Source organism: Apteryx mantelli, chromosome 4 (genome assembly GCF_036417845.1).
Source record: "Apteryx mantelli isolate bAptMan1 chromosome 4, bAptMan1.hap1, whole genome shotgun sequence".
NCBI classification, from domain to species: domain Eukaryota; kingdom Metazoa; phylum Chordata; class Aves; order Apterygiformes; family Apterygidae; genus Apteryx; species Apteryx mantelli.
Genome location: NC_089981.1, coordinates 19,387,512 through 19,407,931, shown reverse-complemented (window position 1 = coordinate 19,407,931; position 20,420 = coordinate 19,387,512). Strand labels below are relative to the sequence as shown.

Genomic DNA, 20,420 nt, shown 5'->3' with positions numbered 1-20,420 from the left:
CTCACGGGGAAGAAATGAAGCGGCCCGACGTTTGCTAGCTGCGGTTGCCGGCTCCGCTCCGCCTGCCCGGGCTCCGCGGCGGGGGGGAAGCCGGGAGCGGGAGCGGGCGCGGGCGGCCCGGGGCTGCGGGGGCCAGTCCGGGGCGGGCCCCGGCCCTTAAAGGCCGGAGCGGGCGGGGGGCGCGGGGCGCCGGCAGCGGAGATGGCGCCGCTGCGGGGCGCCGAGGAGGCGGGCGAGGAGCGGGACGCGGCGGCGGCGGCGCCGCGGCTCTTCACCTGGGCGGAGGTCGGGCTGCGCACGGGCCGGGGTCCGCCGCCGCAGGAGCGCTGGCTGGTGATCGACAGGAAGGTGTACGACATCAGCCACTTCTACCGGCGGCACCCGGGCGGCGCCCGGCTCCTGGGCAGCCACGCCGGGAAGGACGCCACGGTGAGGGGCGGCGGGGAGGGCGGGCGGTGCCGCTGCCTGAGGGTTGGCTCCACCTTCCCGCCCCGCACGGGGCGCAGCGGGAGCTCGTGGCCCGGCCTCGCTGTCCGCTGCGAAGGGACGCGGAGGCGCGCGTAAGCTTTCCAGCTATGGAGCCTGCCCAGCGAAGAGGCTTCGCCCCTTCGAGCCCACAGAGGGGCAACCGTGCTGTAACTGTTGATCCCGCTAAAGTGTTCGGGATTCTCTGTATCCCAGTATCGCTCTTGCAGGTACAGTAATGACTTCGGTGAGTGCCTGCAGCGACGGTAACGTGGGGTTCCTGCCACAGGTACAGAAACGGCCCTTTGGCAGCTACAGCAGTTGCTTCCAGAAGCATACCTTTAAGAAAGGTATCGCTCGTTAAGTACCATGCGATATAACATAGGGAAAGCAAAGACAGCCTGCTTTCACAAGCAGTTTTCTGGCCCTTGGGGTGAGCAGAATTGTTTGAAAGAATCAGGTCGATAGCAAGTGTCCAACTGCTGGCATGTTACTGCATGGGTGAGAAAACTTCCATTCGTCACCTTTCCTATTTGACTGCTGTTTTAAATGCCAAGCTGTGGGGACACACCATGCCATTCGGCAAATTTTCTGGAGTTCTTGACTTCTGATACACGTGGAAAGTGTGAAAATAGTGGTAAATCAGCCTCAGTACAAAGAAATCAGTTTGTGAAAAGTGTCATTTGCTTCCTTGCTCTGTATTTTGAAAAACAACCCAAGGCAAATAGTTCCCTGAACTTCCTTTTATAGGGGATGTTTGATGGTTATGGAAGTAAAAATAATTTTCAGTCCACTAAATTCAAATTTCAAATGCTATGTTTTGTTTTCCATATTTTTCATCATTCATTTGCTCTATTTAGTACAGTCAGATTTCTTTCATCTGAGGATACTGGAATACCCCAGACAATGGATAAACTTGGAAAATACAGATATTTTATTTCTGAGATCTGAGATGGTTCTTACAGGTTGATGCCATGACCAGTTCATTAAGCCTTGCCAGTTTCATGCAACACCAGCTCAAATATCTTCACACTTGTGCACATTAAATAGACCATGAACCCCAGTGGAAAAATGCCTGGTTATTTTCCTACCTTTCTTTTTTTAAGCATGCATCATGAAAATGCAACTCAAGGGCTGTAAGTGAAATTAATAGGAAGAGTTTTTACTTTGCTCCAGAGATACTGAAGAGCAGGTAAAGCTTCATCAACTCAGCACTCTCAGATAACAACAGTGCCATCATATCTGAGCAGGCACAATACTCGGAATGTGTTTTTATTCCAAGGCTAATTAATACATGTGATACTGGAGTATCTTGTCCTGCTTGAACTCTGCTTACTTGCAAGCTATGCGTCTTGGCCTCAAAAAAACCTTTCAAGAGAGAGATAAAAGGTGGAGTATTTGCTACAGGAATGTCTACAATGCAGGGTGGTGTAATACAGCATGGAGAAAGCCATCGGATTTCAATCATCTTAGATGCTGGCACTAGTCGACCTATAGCAGAAGCAGGAAAAACTACTGTGTGTGTATTTCTGTGCTCTCCTGTGTAGCCCGATTATGTGCAATATCTGAACTAACTTTCTTAGAGCAAACTTGGTCACATCTACACGGAGCTGCAGTGAGAACATACCCAAGACCCTGGAGTCTCATCTGTGGTATATCCAAGTGTGTCGTCTTGTTTCCATCAGGGCTCCAGCTGCCCCCTCCACACACTCTCAGGGCAGTTCCCTCTTCCGCTGCCTTTCTGTATCCTGCCCTTTTTGTCCCCAACCCTGCCTGGAGGCTATCGCACCATCCCTGTTTAGTGCTCTTTGTGGTAGATCAGTGGCACCTAACCAGACCTGTGAATATGAACTGGATCCTTGCATTCATTTCCTTTTGCATATCTCCAAGGATGAGAGAAAACAAAAGGTTTCCCTGTATCACGTGGTCCTTGATGAAATCCTTCCCGTGTGGAGTTCTCTACCCAGAGATAGGGATATTGTTCTGCTTCCTCTCCTAGGGCAGGCTTCTCAATGCTGTCACCTATCCTCCTCCTCCTCCTCCTCCTCCTTCAGAACTTGTATCACTTCTTGCAGTGTGGTTTCCCTTCTTTATATACGTAGCCTGAATATAACAAAAGTCTTGATGCTCTTGCATGACTACTTTGGGAAATGTGTGAATGCAGCCTCTGGAAAGGATGTATTTCTGAAAGGTTAAAATTCCTCCTGATCTATGAATAACAAGAACTGCATATTTCTTTTGAGCAGTCAGATTTAAAAGGCAACCTTCTCTTTTGACAAATTGCACAACAAACAAGATTCTGATCTGCTGACAAGAAAAGTCTTTTGAGCACCAAAAAGTCAAAGGAGATGGGAAAATCACTAAAATTGGGTGGGAAAGGGAAGAAGAAAGGCAAGGAAATTAAGCTGCATTTTAGGCATTCATTCACTTCTGTATTATATACCTATATACTCATAATAACTGCAGTACTGGAAGTCAGACCTCTCCTGTTTGTCAGCTGAAATAAGGTCTCACGTAAGGAGGAGGGAGGACAAAGGCAAGAATAAAAAGGTCAACAAAAGCTTGAGGAGATGGAAAGGTAAGCCAGCTATCTCTGCCGCTGTGGCTCCTCCCTAGTGTTAAGTGTGTACGGCGGATGGAGGTTAGTAACATAGTGTTGGTTTTTCTCATCTCTTCCTTTACTCTTGTGCATTTGCAGGATGCCTTTGTAGCATTCCATGTTAACAAGCTGCTGGTGAGCAAGTACTTGAAGTCACTGCAGATTGGGGAGCTGGCACCAGATGAACACAGTGTTGAACCCACTAAAAATGTAAGTCTATCTCCATCAGTCAAACCAAAGGTAGATTAAAGGGGAATATTCTGACATTAGACCTTGTTCTTCTGTATCAGCATAGCTCCTAGAACAGTGGGATCCATTTTTTTCCACTATTTTTTGTGCTACCGCATAGAAATAATAAATGAATATTAGTCTAAATCCGTGTTACATGGTTTAGAATGAGAGTCCTGAAGATGGATTTTCCTTATCACAGCAACCCTACCTGAATAACAGAGCCTTGCTTTGCTCTCATGAATATCACAGCTATCACCTTTTCTTCTTTCCCCTGCTTTGAAAAAGAGCTAACCAAATATTCAGAAATTGTCTCCATCTGATAGTAAGTTTTCAAATCCTACTGCCTTCTGTTGTAGCTATCTGTAGGGAGAGGATGCAGAGTATACTAGCCATGCAATAAGCCTAGTTTCACAGGCTGTATTGGCACTGCCCTTTTGGACAGCCTTCTGTAACAGTCTCAAAGTCCAGTTCTTTAATCATCCACAGAAGCACTGTTGATGGCATTGCGGGAGTCATCTATCTGGTACATTGAAGAAAACCTCATGAGAGAGACACAGATGGGATAGGAGTGGTCTTGGTGTGCAAACATTTCTTGGGCTGTATGGACCTCCCTTGCTTTCCTCTGTCCCCGCTCTTCCTAGCCTGCCCCAGCTTCTCCTTTGTCTAGTTGCCTGCTGCGATTGCAGCATGCTGAAAAGGGACTTGAGACTGCAGTGCCACGCTCTAGGAGCAAGGAATGTTCTAACACTGGTGCTTCCACAGAAAATGCTGGTGGAAGACTTCCGTGAATTGCGTGCCACTGTTGAGAAGATGGGACTTCTGAAGCCAAATCAACTCTTCTTCTTCCTGCACCTCGCTCACATCCTCCTGCTGGATGCTGCTGCTTGGCTCATTCTCTTCTACTTCGGGACATCATTAATACCCTTTATTGTCTCTCTGGTAGCACTGACCATTTCCCAGGTAAGCTACCCAGCCCACAGCATATATGCAGAATTGCATCAACTGTCATACAACTGATACTTTTGCAGTTTCATAGTCCTCCATTTCCTCACCTGAGATATTTCTCTTCTTTGATTGTTAGAAGACACAGTTTGAATGGTACATGTTTACAGAAAGTGCAAATAAGAAATTCTGCCTGTGGGGAGTTCTCAATATGCCTAATCTGTGACTCCTCTGGCAAGAAATATTTTAGGGCAACCCTCAAGAATGTCAGGATTTCATAGCTCCTATCTGATTGTGATATTGGAGAAGTATCAGAGAAATAAATCTTGATATCTCACAGCAAAGGATGGGTATGGCACTGTCCTGCTCTTGATTCCTCTTTTTCCTGCTCTCAGTGGTTTCTTTTTTCTTCTTCCAGGTCCAGGCTTCTTGGTTACAGCATGATTTAGGACATCTTTCAGTCTTCAGGATGACCAAGTGGAACCACTTGCTGCATAAATTTGTGATGTGCCACTTGATTGTAAGTACCTGACTCTGGAAATGCCTGTTAGATTTGATGTCCTTACTGCAAAACTGCACATTCTAAGGACACCGTGGAGGAGAGTGTGTTCAGCATTGGGCAAAGCAAGGGAACCTGAGAGAAACTGGCTTTGAGATCATTGTGCTTTTCATACTTTGCTTTTCCACTTTAACAGGGGGCATCAGCCAAATGGTGGACTCTTCTGCACTCCCAGCATCATGCCAAGCCCAACTGCTTCCAGAAAGATCCTGACATTGATATGCACCCTTTCTTGTTTACTTTGGGGAAAAAACTCTCTGTGGAGGTCAGTGTGTGTGTGTGTTTGTGTGTGTTTGTGCCCACGTGCTAGGAACTGCGAAGAACACCCTAGTCAACAAAAAGCACATTACAACATAAAGATTTAAAACTAAGTTTTCTGAAAAAAATTACTTTCATTTCTGTGTCCACTTTCTTCAGTCTTCATGAGCAGATCACAGTTTACATGAAGTTCCTTTAAAAATTGCTTAAACAGTTGACAAGTAGTTGTAAACAAATTAGATGTGATTTGTGTGTGGAAACCCCACCAGGAAAAAGACTATTAATGATTATAGCAACCTAATGACCTGTTGGTTTTTATAACAATGCAGTAATTAATAAGTCTTAGATAACCTGTAAACATTATTGCTTGATACTAATGTCTGAGGCTCAGAGGTACAGGCTGTTTCTGCATGTTTGTGCTTTCTAGGAGAAGGCAGAAGCCTTGTTGCGAAAGGCAGCCAGTAACAGCAGGGCTGAGGAACCAAGGGCTGTTCACATAGAACTGCGTATTGGCAGGTCCCTTTCATGGGCAGAGGTCATGCAACAGTGTAGGACATTCTCGACTTGTACAACTAGACCACCACCAGGAGTGACAACCTAAGACAACGCTGTACCCCTTCTGCTGCACAACTTCATGAGTTCTTGAGGCTCTGTCAGCATAGATATAACAGTTAGGGGTGAAATGTTTTTCTCCTCATAAGTCTTTTGCCAGCATGAAGCTGTCAGCATAAATATACAGAATCAGAGAAGAAAGTAGGAAAAGAAAACAGAGAAAGTACATATGACTATATTTGACCGCTAATATAACTGAACCTTGAAATGTCTAAGATTGCACCAAATGAATTATGAATGTAATAAGAACACAAAAACAAGGAAATTCAACAATTAAAATTCACCTCTACCCACCCCCGAAATTATTTTTATCACAACCCTTGTATACTTACAGATCACACCATCTTTTAACAGATGAAATCTTCTGGTATAATTTTTGCTCCATTATTCCCTTCCAGTGCAGATAATGGTGGTATCTGTGACGGTAGTTTGCTTCCTACCCACTTTAAATATACCAATGTAGCTTTTTCGTATGGGCTATGTTACCTCTTTTTTCACAGAAACACAGAATGGTTAAGGTTGGAAGGGACCTCTGGAGATCATCTAGTCCAACCCCCCCTGCTCAAGCAGGGTCACCTAGAGCACGTTGCACAGGATCGCGTCCAGGCGTGTTTTGAATATCTCCAGAGAAGGAGACTGCACAACCTCTCTGGGCAGCCTGTTCCAGTGCTCTGTCACCCTCACAGTGAAGAAGTTTTTTCTCATGTTCAGATGGAACTGTCTGTGTTTCAGTTTGTGCCTGTTGCCTCTTGTCCTGTCACTGGGCACCACTGAAAAGAGTCTGGTCCCATCCTCTCGACACCCTCCCTTCAGATAGTTGTACATGTTGATAAGATCCCCCCTCAGCCTTCTCTTCTCCAAGCTAAACAGGCCCAGCTCTCTCAGTCTTTCCTCATAAGAGAGATGTTCCAGTCCCCTAATCATCTTTGTAGCCCTTTGCTGGACTTGCTCCAGTAGTGCCACATCCCTCTTGTACTGGGGAGCCCAGAACTGGACGCAGTACTCCAGATGTGGCCTCCCCAGGGCTGAGTAGAGGGGGAGAATCACCTCCCTCGACCTGCTGGCAACACTCTTTCTGATGCACCCCAGGATACCATTGGTCTTCTTGGCCACAAGGGCACATTGCTGCCTCATGGTTAAGTTGGTGTCCCCCAGCACTCCCAGGTCCTTCTCAGCAGAGCTGCTTTCCAGCAGGTCAACCCCCACCCTGTCCGGGTGCATGGGATTATTCCTCCCTAGGTGCAGGACCCTGCACTTGCCTTTGTTGAACTTCAGGAGGTTCCTCTCCACCCAGCTCTCCAGCCTCTCCAGGTCTCTCTGAATGGCAGCACAGCCCTCTGGTGTATCAGCCACTCCTCCCAGTTTTGTATCATCAGTTTTGTTTTGTCATGAGTATATCTAGAACTGCTTTGTAGCAATTACTTACTTATTTCACTTATTTTCCCCTACTGGAGAAAAGTTTCTGGTTTGCTTAAGTTTTCAGATCTGAAGGACTTTACAAAGTTGAAAGACGTTAAAGCAGTTCACTGGATTGAGGATTTCCTTTCTTTTTCCTTTCCTAAGGCATATTGTGTATGTAAACTAATAGAACAGGTACGGAAGAGGGAGACAGTAGTAATGAGGGTTGTAGGAACTATGCACAAAGAGTGCTTCTTGGGAGGCAAGAATGGAAAACAGAAAGTTACCTGAGTAGGTTGCTTAGTCCCCACTCAGCATTTTATTGTTCTTTCTTTTCACAGCTTGGGATCAAAAAGAAAAAATACATGCCCTACAATCATCAGCACAAATACTTCTTCATCAGTGAGTATCTCCAGTCTCTTGTAATACCATGAGAACCAATGGGGCTTGTAGATCTTATCAGGCACAGTGTTGAAGAATATAATCACCAGTCTGAATCTAATTTGGGGGGATTTTCAAAACCTGACTGGATAAAGCCCTGAGTAACTATGTCTAACCTCGTAGTTGACACTGCTCTGAGCAGGAGGTTGGAATAGAGACTTTCAGAGATCCCTTCCAACCTGAATTATCCTATGATCCTATGTGAGATTGGGTTTCTGTGCCCTTCTTAACCTCAAGTACTCAAACCAAACCAATGTATTACTAACCAATTGGCTTAAGTTTATTCCAGAGTGGAAAAAGTGGTGGAGTACACTTATCCTAGTTCATGTTGAAGCTGTACTGCTTTGCAAAAATAAATTGAGACCTATTTGGCCAGAGAAAAGGAGGAAGACTCTTAACTCAGTAATTAGGGAAGTTACTTGGGAGAGTGAGATTAGTGTTCCAGGGACCGTTTATCTCTGCTGTATAATGTACAGCTAATAAAATGCATAAACAGAGCAGAGAGGAAAAATTCAGAGCTTGCACCTTTCCACCCTCTGTGCCCTGATCACTAGATTCTCACTTGTGCCCCCTTCTCCCTGACCTAGTGAAGCTTTACTGCTTTTGCAGAGTAGCACAGTTTCAGCACAGGGGTGAAGAGACCTTGCCTCTGTGCCTCTGTCCAGAATACTCTAAAGTCTGCTGCTTAGGTCATTTGCCAGAAAAGAGGACAGTATGAATTTGAACCTAAAAGCCAGCAAAAATGGCCACTTCAACAGGTGATTCATTTAACCTGTTTTTCACTTGACCTCTCAGGATGGCTATTCTCTCAAGTGGCTAGGAGAACTAGCTCTAAGATGCCCAGTTAGGGAAGATGATCCTATCCCAGATCTCCCACATCCCACATAACGGCCCTAGGTTACTGTGTCACACATGTTTCAGCAGTATTCCATTATAAAGAATAGTGTTTTTTGTTTTTGGGGTTTTTTTACGGCGGAGATGTCCATGCAGAAGCTTGAGTTTTAGTTCTTGCAACCCAAAATAAAGCCTCACCTGGTAAGCAAGGGATTTCAGATGTACTCATGTTGTTGTTGCTGCTCTGAGCAACTGAATGGAGTGCCAAATAAGCTCTGGGTCTGTGGAAGCCACTTCTGTCAAAATAACCCTCCACGGCTCTGCCTCAATTAGAAGCCTAAAATTAAATCTCAGAAGCACTAGTAGGTTAGTGAACAGGTCTAGAAATATTTAGAGAAACTAATATAGCATCCTAACCAGTATCAATCTGGTTGCTTTGTTGCAAAGTGGTCACTGTGATGCTCAGAAGGATTTTTAAGTTTCTGGGGGCTTGCTCTCCTTACTTTTCAGGATTTTCCCTGCCCCTTTTTCATTTCACTCTTATCGAAGAGAAGCCTTGGCCATAGTTCTCCATGAGGAAACAGAAGGCAATATTACCTGTGGTCACAGGTAATGTTAGCTGTAGCATTCGCAAGACTGTCATGCTGAAGAGCAGGAACTGTCCTCAGTCTAGCTTTGGAGAACTTCTTGTGTTACCTTCGTTTTACTTCTGAGACCAATAGGCTCCCAGGTCACTTACTTTTTCTCTGTTTTGATGCATACTGGTATCTTCCAGAAACTTCTGTATAAGGCCACAGCCCTAAAACTTCTCAGAACATTCTCCATATTGAGCAACTGTTCAGGGATCCTTTGCTTCCGGTTTAGTATATGTTATTCAGTCCATGACATTAACAGTGATAATGGATTCTCCCTTACAGCTCTTCCTCCGCTCCTGTTTCCCACCTTCTTCCAGTGGCACACATTTTATATTGCATACACAAAAAGGTACTGGGTGGTAAGTATTGCTACTTGTGCAACCAGGAGCGGTTAGATGTGGGCCTTCAACCTTTCTCCTGAACACAGAGTTTGCTTCTGTCCAGAACCCAGTCCTGCTGTGTGATATTGCATGCTTTTCAGTTATGTCTGATATTACAGTCAGTTTGCTGAAATACTTCCAGTGGCTCTGCATGCTTTCTGCTAAACCCATTGCTGTGTTCCCCAGCTTGTTGCTAAAGGCACAAAAATGAGCATCAGGCTATTTGACTTGCGCTGCTTTGCCATGTTTGTGGAACCAGCAAATGCACCATCTCCTTCATTGGTTTGGGAAGCAAACTTGAAAGGTCTGTAGTGGTCAGGAACAGAAGGATGTGGATTTATGGGAACTATTGTCCTTGATCTGTGGGCAGTATGCATACGTTTTACACTGAACTGCATAGCTCCCTATGCTGGGTGGCCAGAATTAATGTTTCTTTCTTCCTTCTTTTGAGTGCGTTATGAATGCAGGAAGACGGAGCAACTTTCAGCCACAGGCAAAATGAGATATACAGTTGTCTGTTGCTCTAGCACTCTATTCACTGTGGAGTCCAGGACAACAATTTGATATAAGTCTTCAACTCATGTTTCTGAATGCATAGTAATCTGCTAATAAATTAATCCACTTACTAGACGTAAATGCTCCAATTGACCTGTATTATAGCAAGTCATGAAAAGGCAGCCTTATTAGGTTGTGATAACTTGAGTTTATCTAGATTATTCAGTTTAGCAAAAACCTACAGAAGCTGAAGGTAGAAAATTTTCTCATTCTTGTAACATGAGGCTCAGGAAAATATTTAAGTTAATGTAATTTCTAATTTTTTTATTTATTTATTATTTCTTCTTCTTGTCTCTGGTTTTGGTAGGACCTCGCCTGGATGCTGACCTTATATATCAGATTCTTTTTTACTTATGGATCATTATTCGGAATAAAGAGTCTCCTAGCATATTATTTTATATTCAGGTAATATCTCTTTAGACGGTCCTTCAGCCTTCCTCTGTATATTCTTTTCATCTGTGTTCGCATGCCTTTCTTTGCCTTTTGTTTATTCTTCCACCTTCTCTTAGACCATCTCACTTTCTGTTGAATGGTATAATTTCCTAAAGTTAGACTAAAACTCCTCTGCTTAATCACTAGTCCAAGTTTGATGTCAGCTCACTGGCTGCAGCAGTGGAGAGGTTTTGCTGGGTGCTGACCAAATTGGAGAATACTTAATTTACATACTGTTCAGTGCTTTGGATAGTGGATCTGCTACTGATTAGAGAAAGAGAACATTTAACAGAAATAGCTTAGCCTGGGCTTGCAAGTGTTTTAGCCAGCAGTCTTAAATGCACATATACACTCCATTTAGGTCATATATTTTACTAATTCTAATCAGTTTGGTCTTTGGTACAGACAAAACGAGATGAATAGCATCCTGCATCAGTTTCATAACAAAACTTTGTAAATAATCATGAGTTTCATAAGAAACTGGTAAGTAGTAGGGAGTAGTAATAGCCAGCATGCCAGTGTGATTAATGTATGCAAGAAGCCTACCCCATATAGTAGGCTGTTTTCTTCCAATTGTTGGATTAGCGAGGCTGGTGTTAGCCATGCATTTGTAAGTCTGGTCACACTGTCATTTCAGTGGCTCATCATTGGGCTTATTTAACTGTTTTTTGAATCCTGGCCTCTTGTCTCACTGCACAGGATGCTGGAAAGCATCTGGTTTGTCTGGGTTTCACAGATGAACCATATCCCAATGGATATATATTACGATAAGAATTTGGACTGGGTGTCTACCCAGGTAAGATATTTTCCCTTCCTAAGTTTCATAGCCATATGGGTGCAAATTCCAGGTGCAGGACAAGCAAGTCCTGCATTGCATTAGAGGTGAAAAACCTGTTGGTGCCTGGAAAGTGAAGAGTAATGGGATAACAGGATCCAGTTATAATAACAGGGAAGGAGGATAGCAATGAAACATTCGTGGGTATTTTAAAATCAAAGCTAGGTCCCAACTCTACTTCCTAAATATATCCACCTCCCTAGTAGTTGCACCATTCTGTCTGGGACATTTTCCTGTGTCCAGAGACGGAAGTCTGTGTGCTCCTCTGGCTGAGTTCCTTCGCGCCAGTAGAATGCCAGTCTGGTGCCACCTCTTTCCTCACTTGAGTCCAGCAACAAAGCCTGACCATCACAGAAGCTGCCTATCATCTCTGCTCTGTCTGCAGACACAAGTCCATGAGGACCCAGGAGATACTTTTGGCTCTGTGCACATAGGCGCAGAGGAACACAGAGCCAACTCTTATGCCAGTCTGCATACCACTGCTGATCCATATAACTGAAGGAGAATTTTGATCCTTGCCTTGAGGTGGCTCAGTTTAGACTAGAAAAAAACAACAGAACAGAGTGGCACAACATACTAGGGTCTTTAGACAAATGAGAAAGGCTGCAGTCACCCATCTGTACTCATTTTGCTTTCCTTTCCCCTCCTCCAGCTCCAGGCAACATGTAATGTTGAGCAGTCTCTGTTCAATGACTGGTTCACTGGGCATCTGAACTTTCAGATTGAACATCAGTGAGTACAGCCCCATAGAGAAAGTTTTCTTTCCTCTTTTTTTTTTAACCCTACTCTTCTTGCTGTGCATTCTACAAATAACTATTGGGGTACCAATGGGTTTATAGTTTTTAGAAGGGTGAAATCTCTACAGAGCATAATAATGTAAGGCAAAACTTGCACTGGATCCACAGGCAGACCAGAATAACCAGCAGAAATTGAATACGGGCAGGGTCAATGAAACCATACAGACAGCAACAGGATCTATCCAAAGTGGTATCCTGTAAATGTTAGCAAAAGTGTCCATACCAAGGCATCCCCATTTATAGTCTGACATACTCATCCAAACCTACCTGTACTAACTGCTTATGCTGTTACTCCAGAGAGTGAGATATGCAGCTGAGATGTGGACTCCATTCCTGTGCTGATTAGCTATGGAGATGGTTACGTCTGGAGAAAGGGGGGGAAGCAGATTCTCCAAGTTTATGTTATCACTTAATTTGGAGGAACGCTGTTTCAGAGATGCAAGTGAAACCAGTGGAAAATAAGGGAGGAGGAAAGCAGAAGAATCTTATGAGTACTTGTGCTAAAAGCACACCAAGGGGAAAGAAGAGACAGGAGCAGCTAAAAGCCCTACTCAGTGTGGGCTGTGAGATTCCTGGGAAGTAATAATGAATATAGGAACATCTGAAGGATAGTATTTCTTATGGGGCACTGGAAGAAAATTTGCCTTTCTCCTCTTCACAGCCTATTCCCCATGATGCCAAGACACAACTACCGGAAGGTGGCTCCTCTGGTGAAGTCCTTGTGTGCCAAACATGGCATTGAGTACCAATGTAAGCCGTTGCTCACCGCCTTTGCAGACATTGTGCAGTAAGTAACAGTTAACGCGCTGGGAAAAGGACAGAAGGACGTAGGAGACTGGATTCCTAAGAACAAGAGTTGGCTTGTTCTTCTCTAGCCTATCAACACACAGAAACCCTCTTGTTTGCCTTTTGCCCACCAACACTCCCCTAAGCAACTCCTCATAATGTGGTCTCTTGTGCTCTTTCTCTCAGCTCTCTGAAGAATTCAGGAGAGCTCTGGCTTGATGCCTACCTGCACAAATAAGAAGACAAGGCTTGTTAAGAGGATGGTACCATTTGCAGCCTGCCATGCCTTTGCATCCTGAGCAAGCTGAGGAACAGGGGCCATGAGGGACTCTGGCAAGAAAAAAAAAAAGGATAAGAACTGGAGGATGTGACTCCAATAAATGTGAAGTTATCAGAATTCTCCTCTTGGTCAGTCCTGGTGTTTGGGTCCAGATGAGTTAAGACCGAATAGGGCTAGCAGGAGCTGATTGGTTAGAAAGGAAAAACAATCTCCTTTCGTTAACTGTGTCTGAGGAGTAAACATGGCTGAGAGCATTTCCGAGCCAGAGTGCGTGTTTGAGTCAGATTATGGATGGGTGCAGCTGCACACTTCTAACTTCATGTCAGAGTCCAATACTCTCTGACCTTTTTTTTTTTTTTTTAATATTCCACATGTGGAGGGTTTAATGCTTAATAGAAAGTTTACTTATTTGAAGTTATTTGAAGTTGCACAGGATTTTGATTTAGCACAGTGTCACAGCAATGCACTTAAATCACAATACACACTTAGCAGAGCACAGCAGTTGCAATATACAGTTTAATCACAACATCAACATCAGTCTCATTACTGGTCTCTAGAATATCCTCATTGTCACGATGCCAAGTGTCTCCAGTTGCCAGGAAGGAATATATGGGTTGAAACCAGCTCAAGCCCACTGCTCTCTTCAAAGTTCCTTTGTTCCTTGTTTGGTTTTTATACTTCATATTGGGCTGACCCACATATACACTCCCCATCCTCATCTGGCCGAGTTGTTTATAGCCATGGGGTCTCCAGTGCCAAGCCTATGTCCCATCCCTATCACTTCATGCCCGCACTTCTCCAGGCTGCATTCTGTGTCTTCGCTTCTCAAAGCTGCTACTATAATACTAGGCCTGTATTTCAGCATGTTAAGAGTCATAAATATCTCATTGTACGTAGAGCGACAGGGATAGACAGTTAGACAAGGGGTTGTTACACGTAGCTGATACAGCCAGTTTGTCTAGAACAGAGGCATCCTCCGGTTTCCTTTGTTACTGAGGTGATTTTAGCTTCCTTGGCAAAAGCTACAGTCAATCACTCCATCACTCTCCTCTGAGCCCCAAAGGGCACGGCGCCTCTGCTTATCTCTTCGCAGCGTTCCTCCAGAGTGTTTGTGTGTGTGTGTGGGTGGGGGGGTCCTCTGATCAGTTGTGCTTCACAAATCTGATCCAAGCTGATGGATAAGTAAAGCAGATAACTTTCTTTCTGCATTCTCTTTTTGAAGGAATTCTTGAGGAATTTTAGGAAAGGGGGCATTAGTAAGATGGTTATAGGTGCAGTGAAAGTTGGGTGCTACTAGTAGAAAATATTCAGATTAGTTTTCTGTAGCCCATAAAATTATATTGGTGGTTATCAGCCATAAAGCTAAAAGTGATAGTATTATCCTCTAGTATACATGAGTAATAAGGCCAAAAAATAACACAAGTGAGTTCCTGGAACTGAGCTCTCTCAGCCAAACGTGCACCATTGGATTTATTTTTCTGGTAAGAAATAATCCAGCTTGCTTTATTTAAGGACTTCGGGGGGGGGGGGGGAGAAAGTGCTTGTATTCTCTCCGGATTAATAAGGAGGCAGCACTAGAACTAATATTCTTGCCTAGTACACAGCCAAGCTTTGATACTTCTCTCTTGGTAGAAAAGCTTTGATTAGTAGGACTGAGAGTGACAACACATTTCCAGTATATATTTCAACCAGTAGAAAACAAACTCACTGTATTCATTTCAAGTTGCTTGTCTTGGTCTGTGTGTCTGTGTATTTGTATGTATGCCTCTAGATGAATACCATCTCCAGTTACATGCCTGAAACGTCAGCTAAGGATTTCTTCTTGTAGCGGCTAAGCACTGGAAACGTGTCGTAAGCCATAAAAGTGGCAGTGGTTTGAGAAATCTGTAAATAAGCCTACTTTTTGGGGGGATAATGATGGTAGAAGCATAATAAACATACGAGCTAACATTTGAAAATGCTGAATCTAAGATTTTCTTTCCTACTGTTTGAAACGGACCTTGATTAGCTTTTATTTTTTGTCTAAGATAGATGTCTACAAATCAACCATACTTTTTGAACAGATTCAGTGTCTTGCACTCAGCTCTCCAGGTGACAGTGAAGGTAAGAGGCTAATACTACACACAAAGAACTGGGGAGAAAACAGAATGAGGTACAGAGATCATCTCTTATCTGCCAGCCTCACCTGGGCTGTATGCATGGAAGGCACATGGGGCTCCTGGGTGCACCAAAAGGCAAACCAGTCATTCTGGCTTAGACTGACAAGTAAAACAAGGCTCTGGGGGGTGGACAAAAGGACTTTGAAGGACTGTGGGGACTGTTTGTCTCTCTTGAGTCTTACCCTAACCCTAAACTTTTGTCTTGGCTGAGCCTTAGCCAAGACACCCGCCCCCCCCGGCACAGAAGAGGGGAAAAACTGCTCTGCAGCCTGACCCTCTCTTTGGCAGCCCCTTTGCGGCCCCACACCAACAGGAGCTCTAGGCTGTGTCTCCTTCCCAGCCCTAACCCCAGACCTTGTCTTCAGCTGAGCCGTGGCCAATAGCACCAGCCACAGGTGAGGGGAAGAGCTACCTGGGGAGAAATACTGTGCGTTCCACCGTATCCTTTGCCAGCACGTGGAGGACTCTTTGGGGCACTGAAAGGGAAATTGAGAGACCTGGTTTGCCCTGAAAGTATTCAGAGGGCTCTGGTGCAGCTCTACATCTGCTGCTTTCCCCAGCTCCTCACACCCTGGAAGGCAGCACCTGCTTGGAATGCTGGCCAGGCAGGAGCTGGGCTTGCTGGGGTGGGTGCGGGGTCTGAAGCCCTTATCCTTCCCCCTGGCTCTCTGCAGACTGGGATGAGTGCAGGAAGGGAGGGAGTTGGAGGGGAGCAGGGCACGAAGGCAGAGGATGGGGAAGGAGCAGAGAGTAAGTGGAGATTTCCTATTGCTCCTGGTCATGCTCTGCCCCCAGGTGTCTCCCAGGTCTGTGTCCTTGGAGGGGAGGGCGAGGGAGACTCCTCCACAAAGACCTTCCTCCCAGGTATCCCCATGCAGAGCAGAGCCCGATGTGCTGACCTGTCACTGCTGAACTCAGCCAAAGGGTGATGCTGACCCCTGCATTCTCTCCTGGGGCTTTCCCATGCCCTTATGCTCGGGGGTCCCTACTTGCCCTGGGGCTGTGCAAGGATGGTCACACTCCACCTCCCCTCCCTGGGGTTTGAGTTGCAGCATTTTTGCTTTGGTCTGGACCTGCTCCCTTTTCCAAAATCCGAGAGCAGGCAATGCCCAAAGGCTGGAAGTAGCCTGGGGTGGAGGGCAGCAGGGGTGTTGCTGAGGAAGGGGAGCAGCAGCTGCTTGGGCTCCCTGCACGGCTGAAGCTGTTGCCCTGACTGCACCCAGCAGGAGCTGGTTGGGGGCTCCCAACGGGTGGAAGCTGGCCCAGAGAGGTAAGAGGGGGCTGGATCTCCTTCCTTCTGCAAAGCAATGCCTGAAAAGAAGCAGCAGAGTACAGCAGCCAGGTTGGGTGCTCGTGAGTCTGTTCTGCCTCCTTCTGGGTCGGGCATTTGTTTCTACGCTGATGGGGAGCACTGGCTGCCTCTTGTCAGAGTGGGGCCCGATGGGGGCCCTCCTGCCAGGGCTCCCCTGGGCCGAGGGGTCTGTTTGCAGGGCATGCAAGGAGATTTGTCCGTAGTTTGCAACGCTGCTGGGCTCAGTGATGCCAGCTGAAGCCATTGCAGGCGAGGCGTCAGCCCTGTGTCCTTCCTCAAGCAAGGGATGGCAGAAGAGGTGCTTTATTTTCAAGGCAGAGTCTTGTCCAGACAGCTGTGGTCTTCCAGCCATTCCTGACACTTTTGTAAGGGAAAACAGGGTACTTCTTTTCCTGAAGAATCACCCATTGTTCAATAAGGTTGGCATCACTGCGATCCTGCCGCCCCTTTTTGGAAAAAGTCCTTCTACAATTCATTAGCAGCTTCTCTTCTACAGTGTTGAGACGGAGGCCAGCTGGAGAAAGATGCTCTTGTGCCTCCTAAGGTGAGGGGACATTTAGAACAGGGACTGACCTCGCAGGAGAACTGTTCCACCATGATCTGCCCTGGTTCCCCTCCATCTCAGCAGAGAGCTCTTGAGGCAAAAAATGGGCAACTCCAGGGCCTGTGTGCTGTAGGCCCTGGTGCTAGAAAAGGTCTAGAGCTGCACCTCAGACCGCAGCCACCCCTTCCATGGGATATGTAAGCCACGCAGAGCGCGGGGGCCTGCTCTTGCCCCAGCCCACCGTCTCTGGAGAGAGCAGGGTAGGCGAAAACTTTTCTTCTCCTTTCCTCTTGGCTTCACACCCCATCAGAGTAGCTGGCACTTTGTGGCAAAGACACAGTGTGTGGGTATGTTCTGCGCTGCCACAGACTGCTGGAAAGAGTGCGTGTCCTACCCCTCTCAGGATGATCCGGATTCCTTCAGGGCCTGAGTTTTAGGGCCGTTTAGTTTAGTTCCCACAAAGAAAAGACACCCACACGTGGTGAACAGACAACACTGTTTCTTTGGGGAAAGGGCAGCAGAGGGTGGACTGGCAGCACTAGCCCAGGCCCCTGCGGGGTGGAGATGTGCTGCAGGCAGGGAGAGAGGCCAGCAACCGCCCAGACTTCCCAGCATGCTCAGGTGGCCCCTGTGTACAGAGCACCCCGAGATGAGGACTGAGCAGAGCTCCGGCAGCAAATGCAGCTTTCTGCCAGAGAACGCTGCCACCTCTTCCACATGCTCCAGATCCCGGAGGCCACGGTTCCTCAGTTGGCTCTGTATGGAGACTTTGTCCTTGAAGCTCTCAGGATCAGGATGGTTTGGACCACCAGGGAACGGATTGAGGGCGTGCTTGTCCTCTGCAAGGGCTGAAGGGCTGAAATAGGAAGGACGAGAGCAGAGATCAACCGCCTGTATCTGTGCAGACCTCAGGCATGCCCTGGCCTCCTGCCAGGGCCAGTCCCACCCAGCTCTTCCCAGGGCCAGGAGAGAGCAGGGGGGGACAAATGGATCAGCTGCACATGTCTGGCCAGGAATGTCCCAAAGGCCCCTGAAATCTCTCTCTCTCCTCTCCCCACATGGCCCCTGCTGCGCACGGGGAGCAGAAGCCTCCTTGCCTGGGGATGGGGATTGGCGCTCGCTGCCCAGGGTCTTTCTTCCTCCCTGCCAGCCCTGGCTGACAGCCTGATGGCCCTCACTCACCCTTGAAGATGTCCTGCAGCTTCTCCTTGCTCTGGTCCCTCATGTGCTGCCCGAGGAGCCCTAGGCACACACAGCCTGTCACAAATGCCGCTGCCCAGCGCAGCCCCAGCAGCACAGCTCCTGCCAGCCCTGCCGGCCTGGCCCCGCACCCTGCTCCCCACAGGCAGGGCTGACTCCAGGGTGGTCTCCAGAGCATATCACTCAAGGAGGCTGTAAGGGCCTGAAGAAGGCTCCCACTAACAGCACATGCAAGGACAGGGATGGGAGAGGGTGACATGGAGCTGCCGGGCACCCAGGCCCTGCACAGGGCAGTGGGGGCTCTGACAGCCACAGGGCTGGTTCTCGCTGCCAGTGCAACAGCCAGGGCTGGGACCAAGCTGCCCTGGGATAGAGAGGGACCCCAGCGGTTGTGTGGCTCACCAAGAAACCTCACAGCTGCCTCTTGCAAGGGCTCCTGTGGGCTCTCCAAGTAGAGCAGGCCCTGGCGCAGGTATTCCTCCATCCTGCTCCTGTCTCCTGCCAGCTGGAGAGAGCACAAGGGCACAGGGTTGGTGCAGACCCTCCGCACTCAGCTGGCCAGTCCCTGCCCGCAGGACCAGTCTGCCCTTCCTGCCCCTGCCGGGACATTTGCCCAGCCACGAGCCATGTAGTGCTGAGGTTTGGCGGGAGCAGAGGGCAAGGTGCTCCCCAGGGATGCTGAGGTGTCAGCTGGGCCAGGGGCTGCTTTAGCATGCTGGGGTGAGCAAGGAGAGAGGAGCCTGGAGAACAGCCTGCCGGGGCAGTGTCCTTGAGGAAAGGGAGCATGTGCGAAGCTCCAGGCTGGGGGCTGTGGTTGCAGCTGTGGGTAGGGGCACAGCTGCCTGCCCCACACATTGGGCCTGGAGGGGGGCAGACCTTATGGAGGCTGGGTGCTGGGCACTTTGGGGCTGTCCTTACCAGGCACTCGCCGATCCTCCACGTCTGCGATGTCTTGGTCAGGTGCCTGAGCTGCTCCCATTTCAGGAACTTCGCAGCCCCGAGAAGGGCTTCCTGAGAGGCCTGCACAGCAGCAGAGACTAGGAGATGCCAGCACAGCCCAGGGGAGGAGACCTTGCGCCTCCCTCCTTGTGGCAAGGCTCGGAGCCTTTCTTGGCCCCTGATGGGAAGATGCCGCAGCTGGGGACCAAGTGTGGCCCTGGGTTCCAACGCCCCAGGCAGAGATGTGAGGCAACCACCATCTGAGGCCCCTTGTGCTGCCAGGGCAGCAGGACAGAGATCCCCAAGAGCTGCTGAACTGTAGCCAAGGGCAGGAGGAGGCTGAAGTGCTGTGGTCACAGAGATGCCGGTGCAGGCCTCAGGCAGAAGCGCCTCCCCTGGGCATTCCCAGCATAGTGCTGGGCTCCCCATCCTGCTTGGTTGCTGCTCCCTTGTGCCCAGACTCCAGAGCCCGGAACCGGGGGTGCAGGGCTGGGAAATGTCCGTGCCTGGCTTCCCAGCCCCTGCTAGCTCTGGGCCTGCTGGGTCTCTTCCTGTGGCCTGTGCTGGTGGAGGGCTGTATGGAGGGAGTGGGGGGTGTGAGGGGACCCCACCTCTCCATCCATGTGTGCAGGAGGAGGCATGGCAGGAGGACGAAGGCAGCGGTGGGCTTGGTGTAGACAGGGAGGGGGTCTCTGCACCCTCCTCTGGCACTCAGGAGGTTGGGCCTCAAGGTGACACACATTCAAAGGGTCTGATTGCCAGCAGCCTTTGCTCCTGATGCTCAGGCCCACCCAAAGAGGGTCAGCATTGCCCTCCCCAGATGACCGGTCAGGTTAGAAAGGCACACCTGGGCCACGCTCTGGACCTGGTCATGCAAGTGGAAGAACAGGAGAAGCAGGCTCCTCTGCACTTGCTGCTTCATCTGCTGCCTTGCGGTGCCCACTGCCGTCTCCATCGCATCTTTGAGGAGCTGGATGGAGAGCTTTCGCACACAGCTGGACTCCTGGTGGGAAGGAAGAGGAGAGGAGCTCAGCACTGGCTGCTGCAAACCCACGATGAGCAAGGGGGTCCATGTGGCTGAAGCAGACGGGGCTGGCCCTCCACCTTGGCCCGTGGGCGCATCCCCCTGCTCAAAGCCTCACATGCCTGCCCCAGTGAGTGCTGAGAGCCCACGGTCATGCCTGGCAGAGCTGCCTGGGCTCTGAGAGCAAGCCTCAGCCTGCAGTT

At 48.2% G+C, this 20,420-nt stretch overlaps 1 protein-coding gene across 1 annotated transcript; it reads left to right on the top strand.

The window, feature by feature from the left end:
• The first annotated feature begins 201 nt into the window (after positions 1 to 201).
• On the top strand, positions 202 to 13,141 carry LOC106490039 (acyl-CoA (8-3)-desaturase-like). The gene is made up of 13 exons (XM_067295288.1): positions 202 to 429; positions 591 to 695; positions 3,164 to 3,274; positions 4,058 to 4,255; positions 4,656 to 4,757; positions 4,933 to 5,061; positions 7,406 to 7,466; positions 9,257 to 9,333; positions 10,217 to 10,314; positions 11,041 to 11,137; positions 11,829 to 11,908; positions 12,635 to 12,760; positions 12,946 to 13,141. The coding sequence occupies exons 1-13, from the start codon at positions 202 to 204 to the stop codon at positions 12,995 to 12,997; spliced, it is 1,464 nt and encodes a 487-aa protein (XP_067151389.1). The 3' UTR covers positions 12,998 to 13,141.
• The last annotated feature ends 7,279 nt before the right edge of the window (positions 13,142 to 20,420 follow it).

What these genes read in the sequence shown, in the direction of transcription:
- LOC106490039 (XM_067295288.1), top strand. Translation starts at nt 202, where the DNA reads ATGGCGCCGCTGCGGGGCGCCGAGGAGGCGGGCGAGGAGCGGGACGCG. An exon ending in GTGTTGAACCCACTAAAAAT is followed by an intron (nt 3,275 to 4,057) that starts GTAAGTCTATCT and finishes GTGCTTCCACAG; the next exon opens with AAAATGCTGGTGGAAGACTT. An exon ending in GGAAAAAACTCTCTGTGGAG is followed by an intron (nt 5,062 to 7,405) that starts GTCAGTGTGTGT and finishes TTCTTTTCACAG; the next exon opens with CTTGGGATCAAAAAGAAAAA.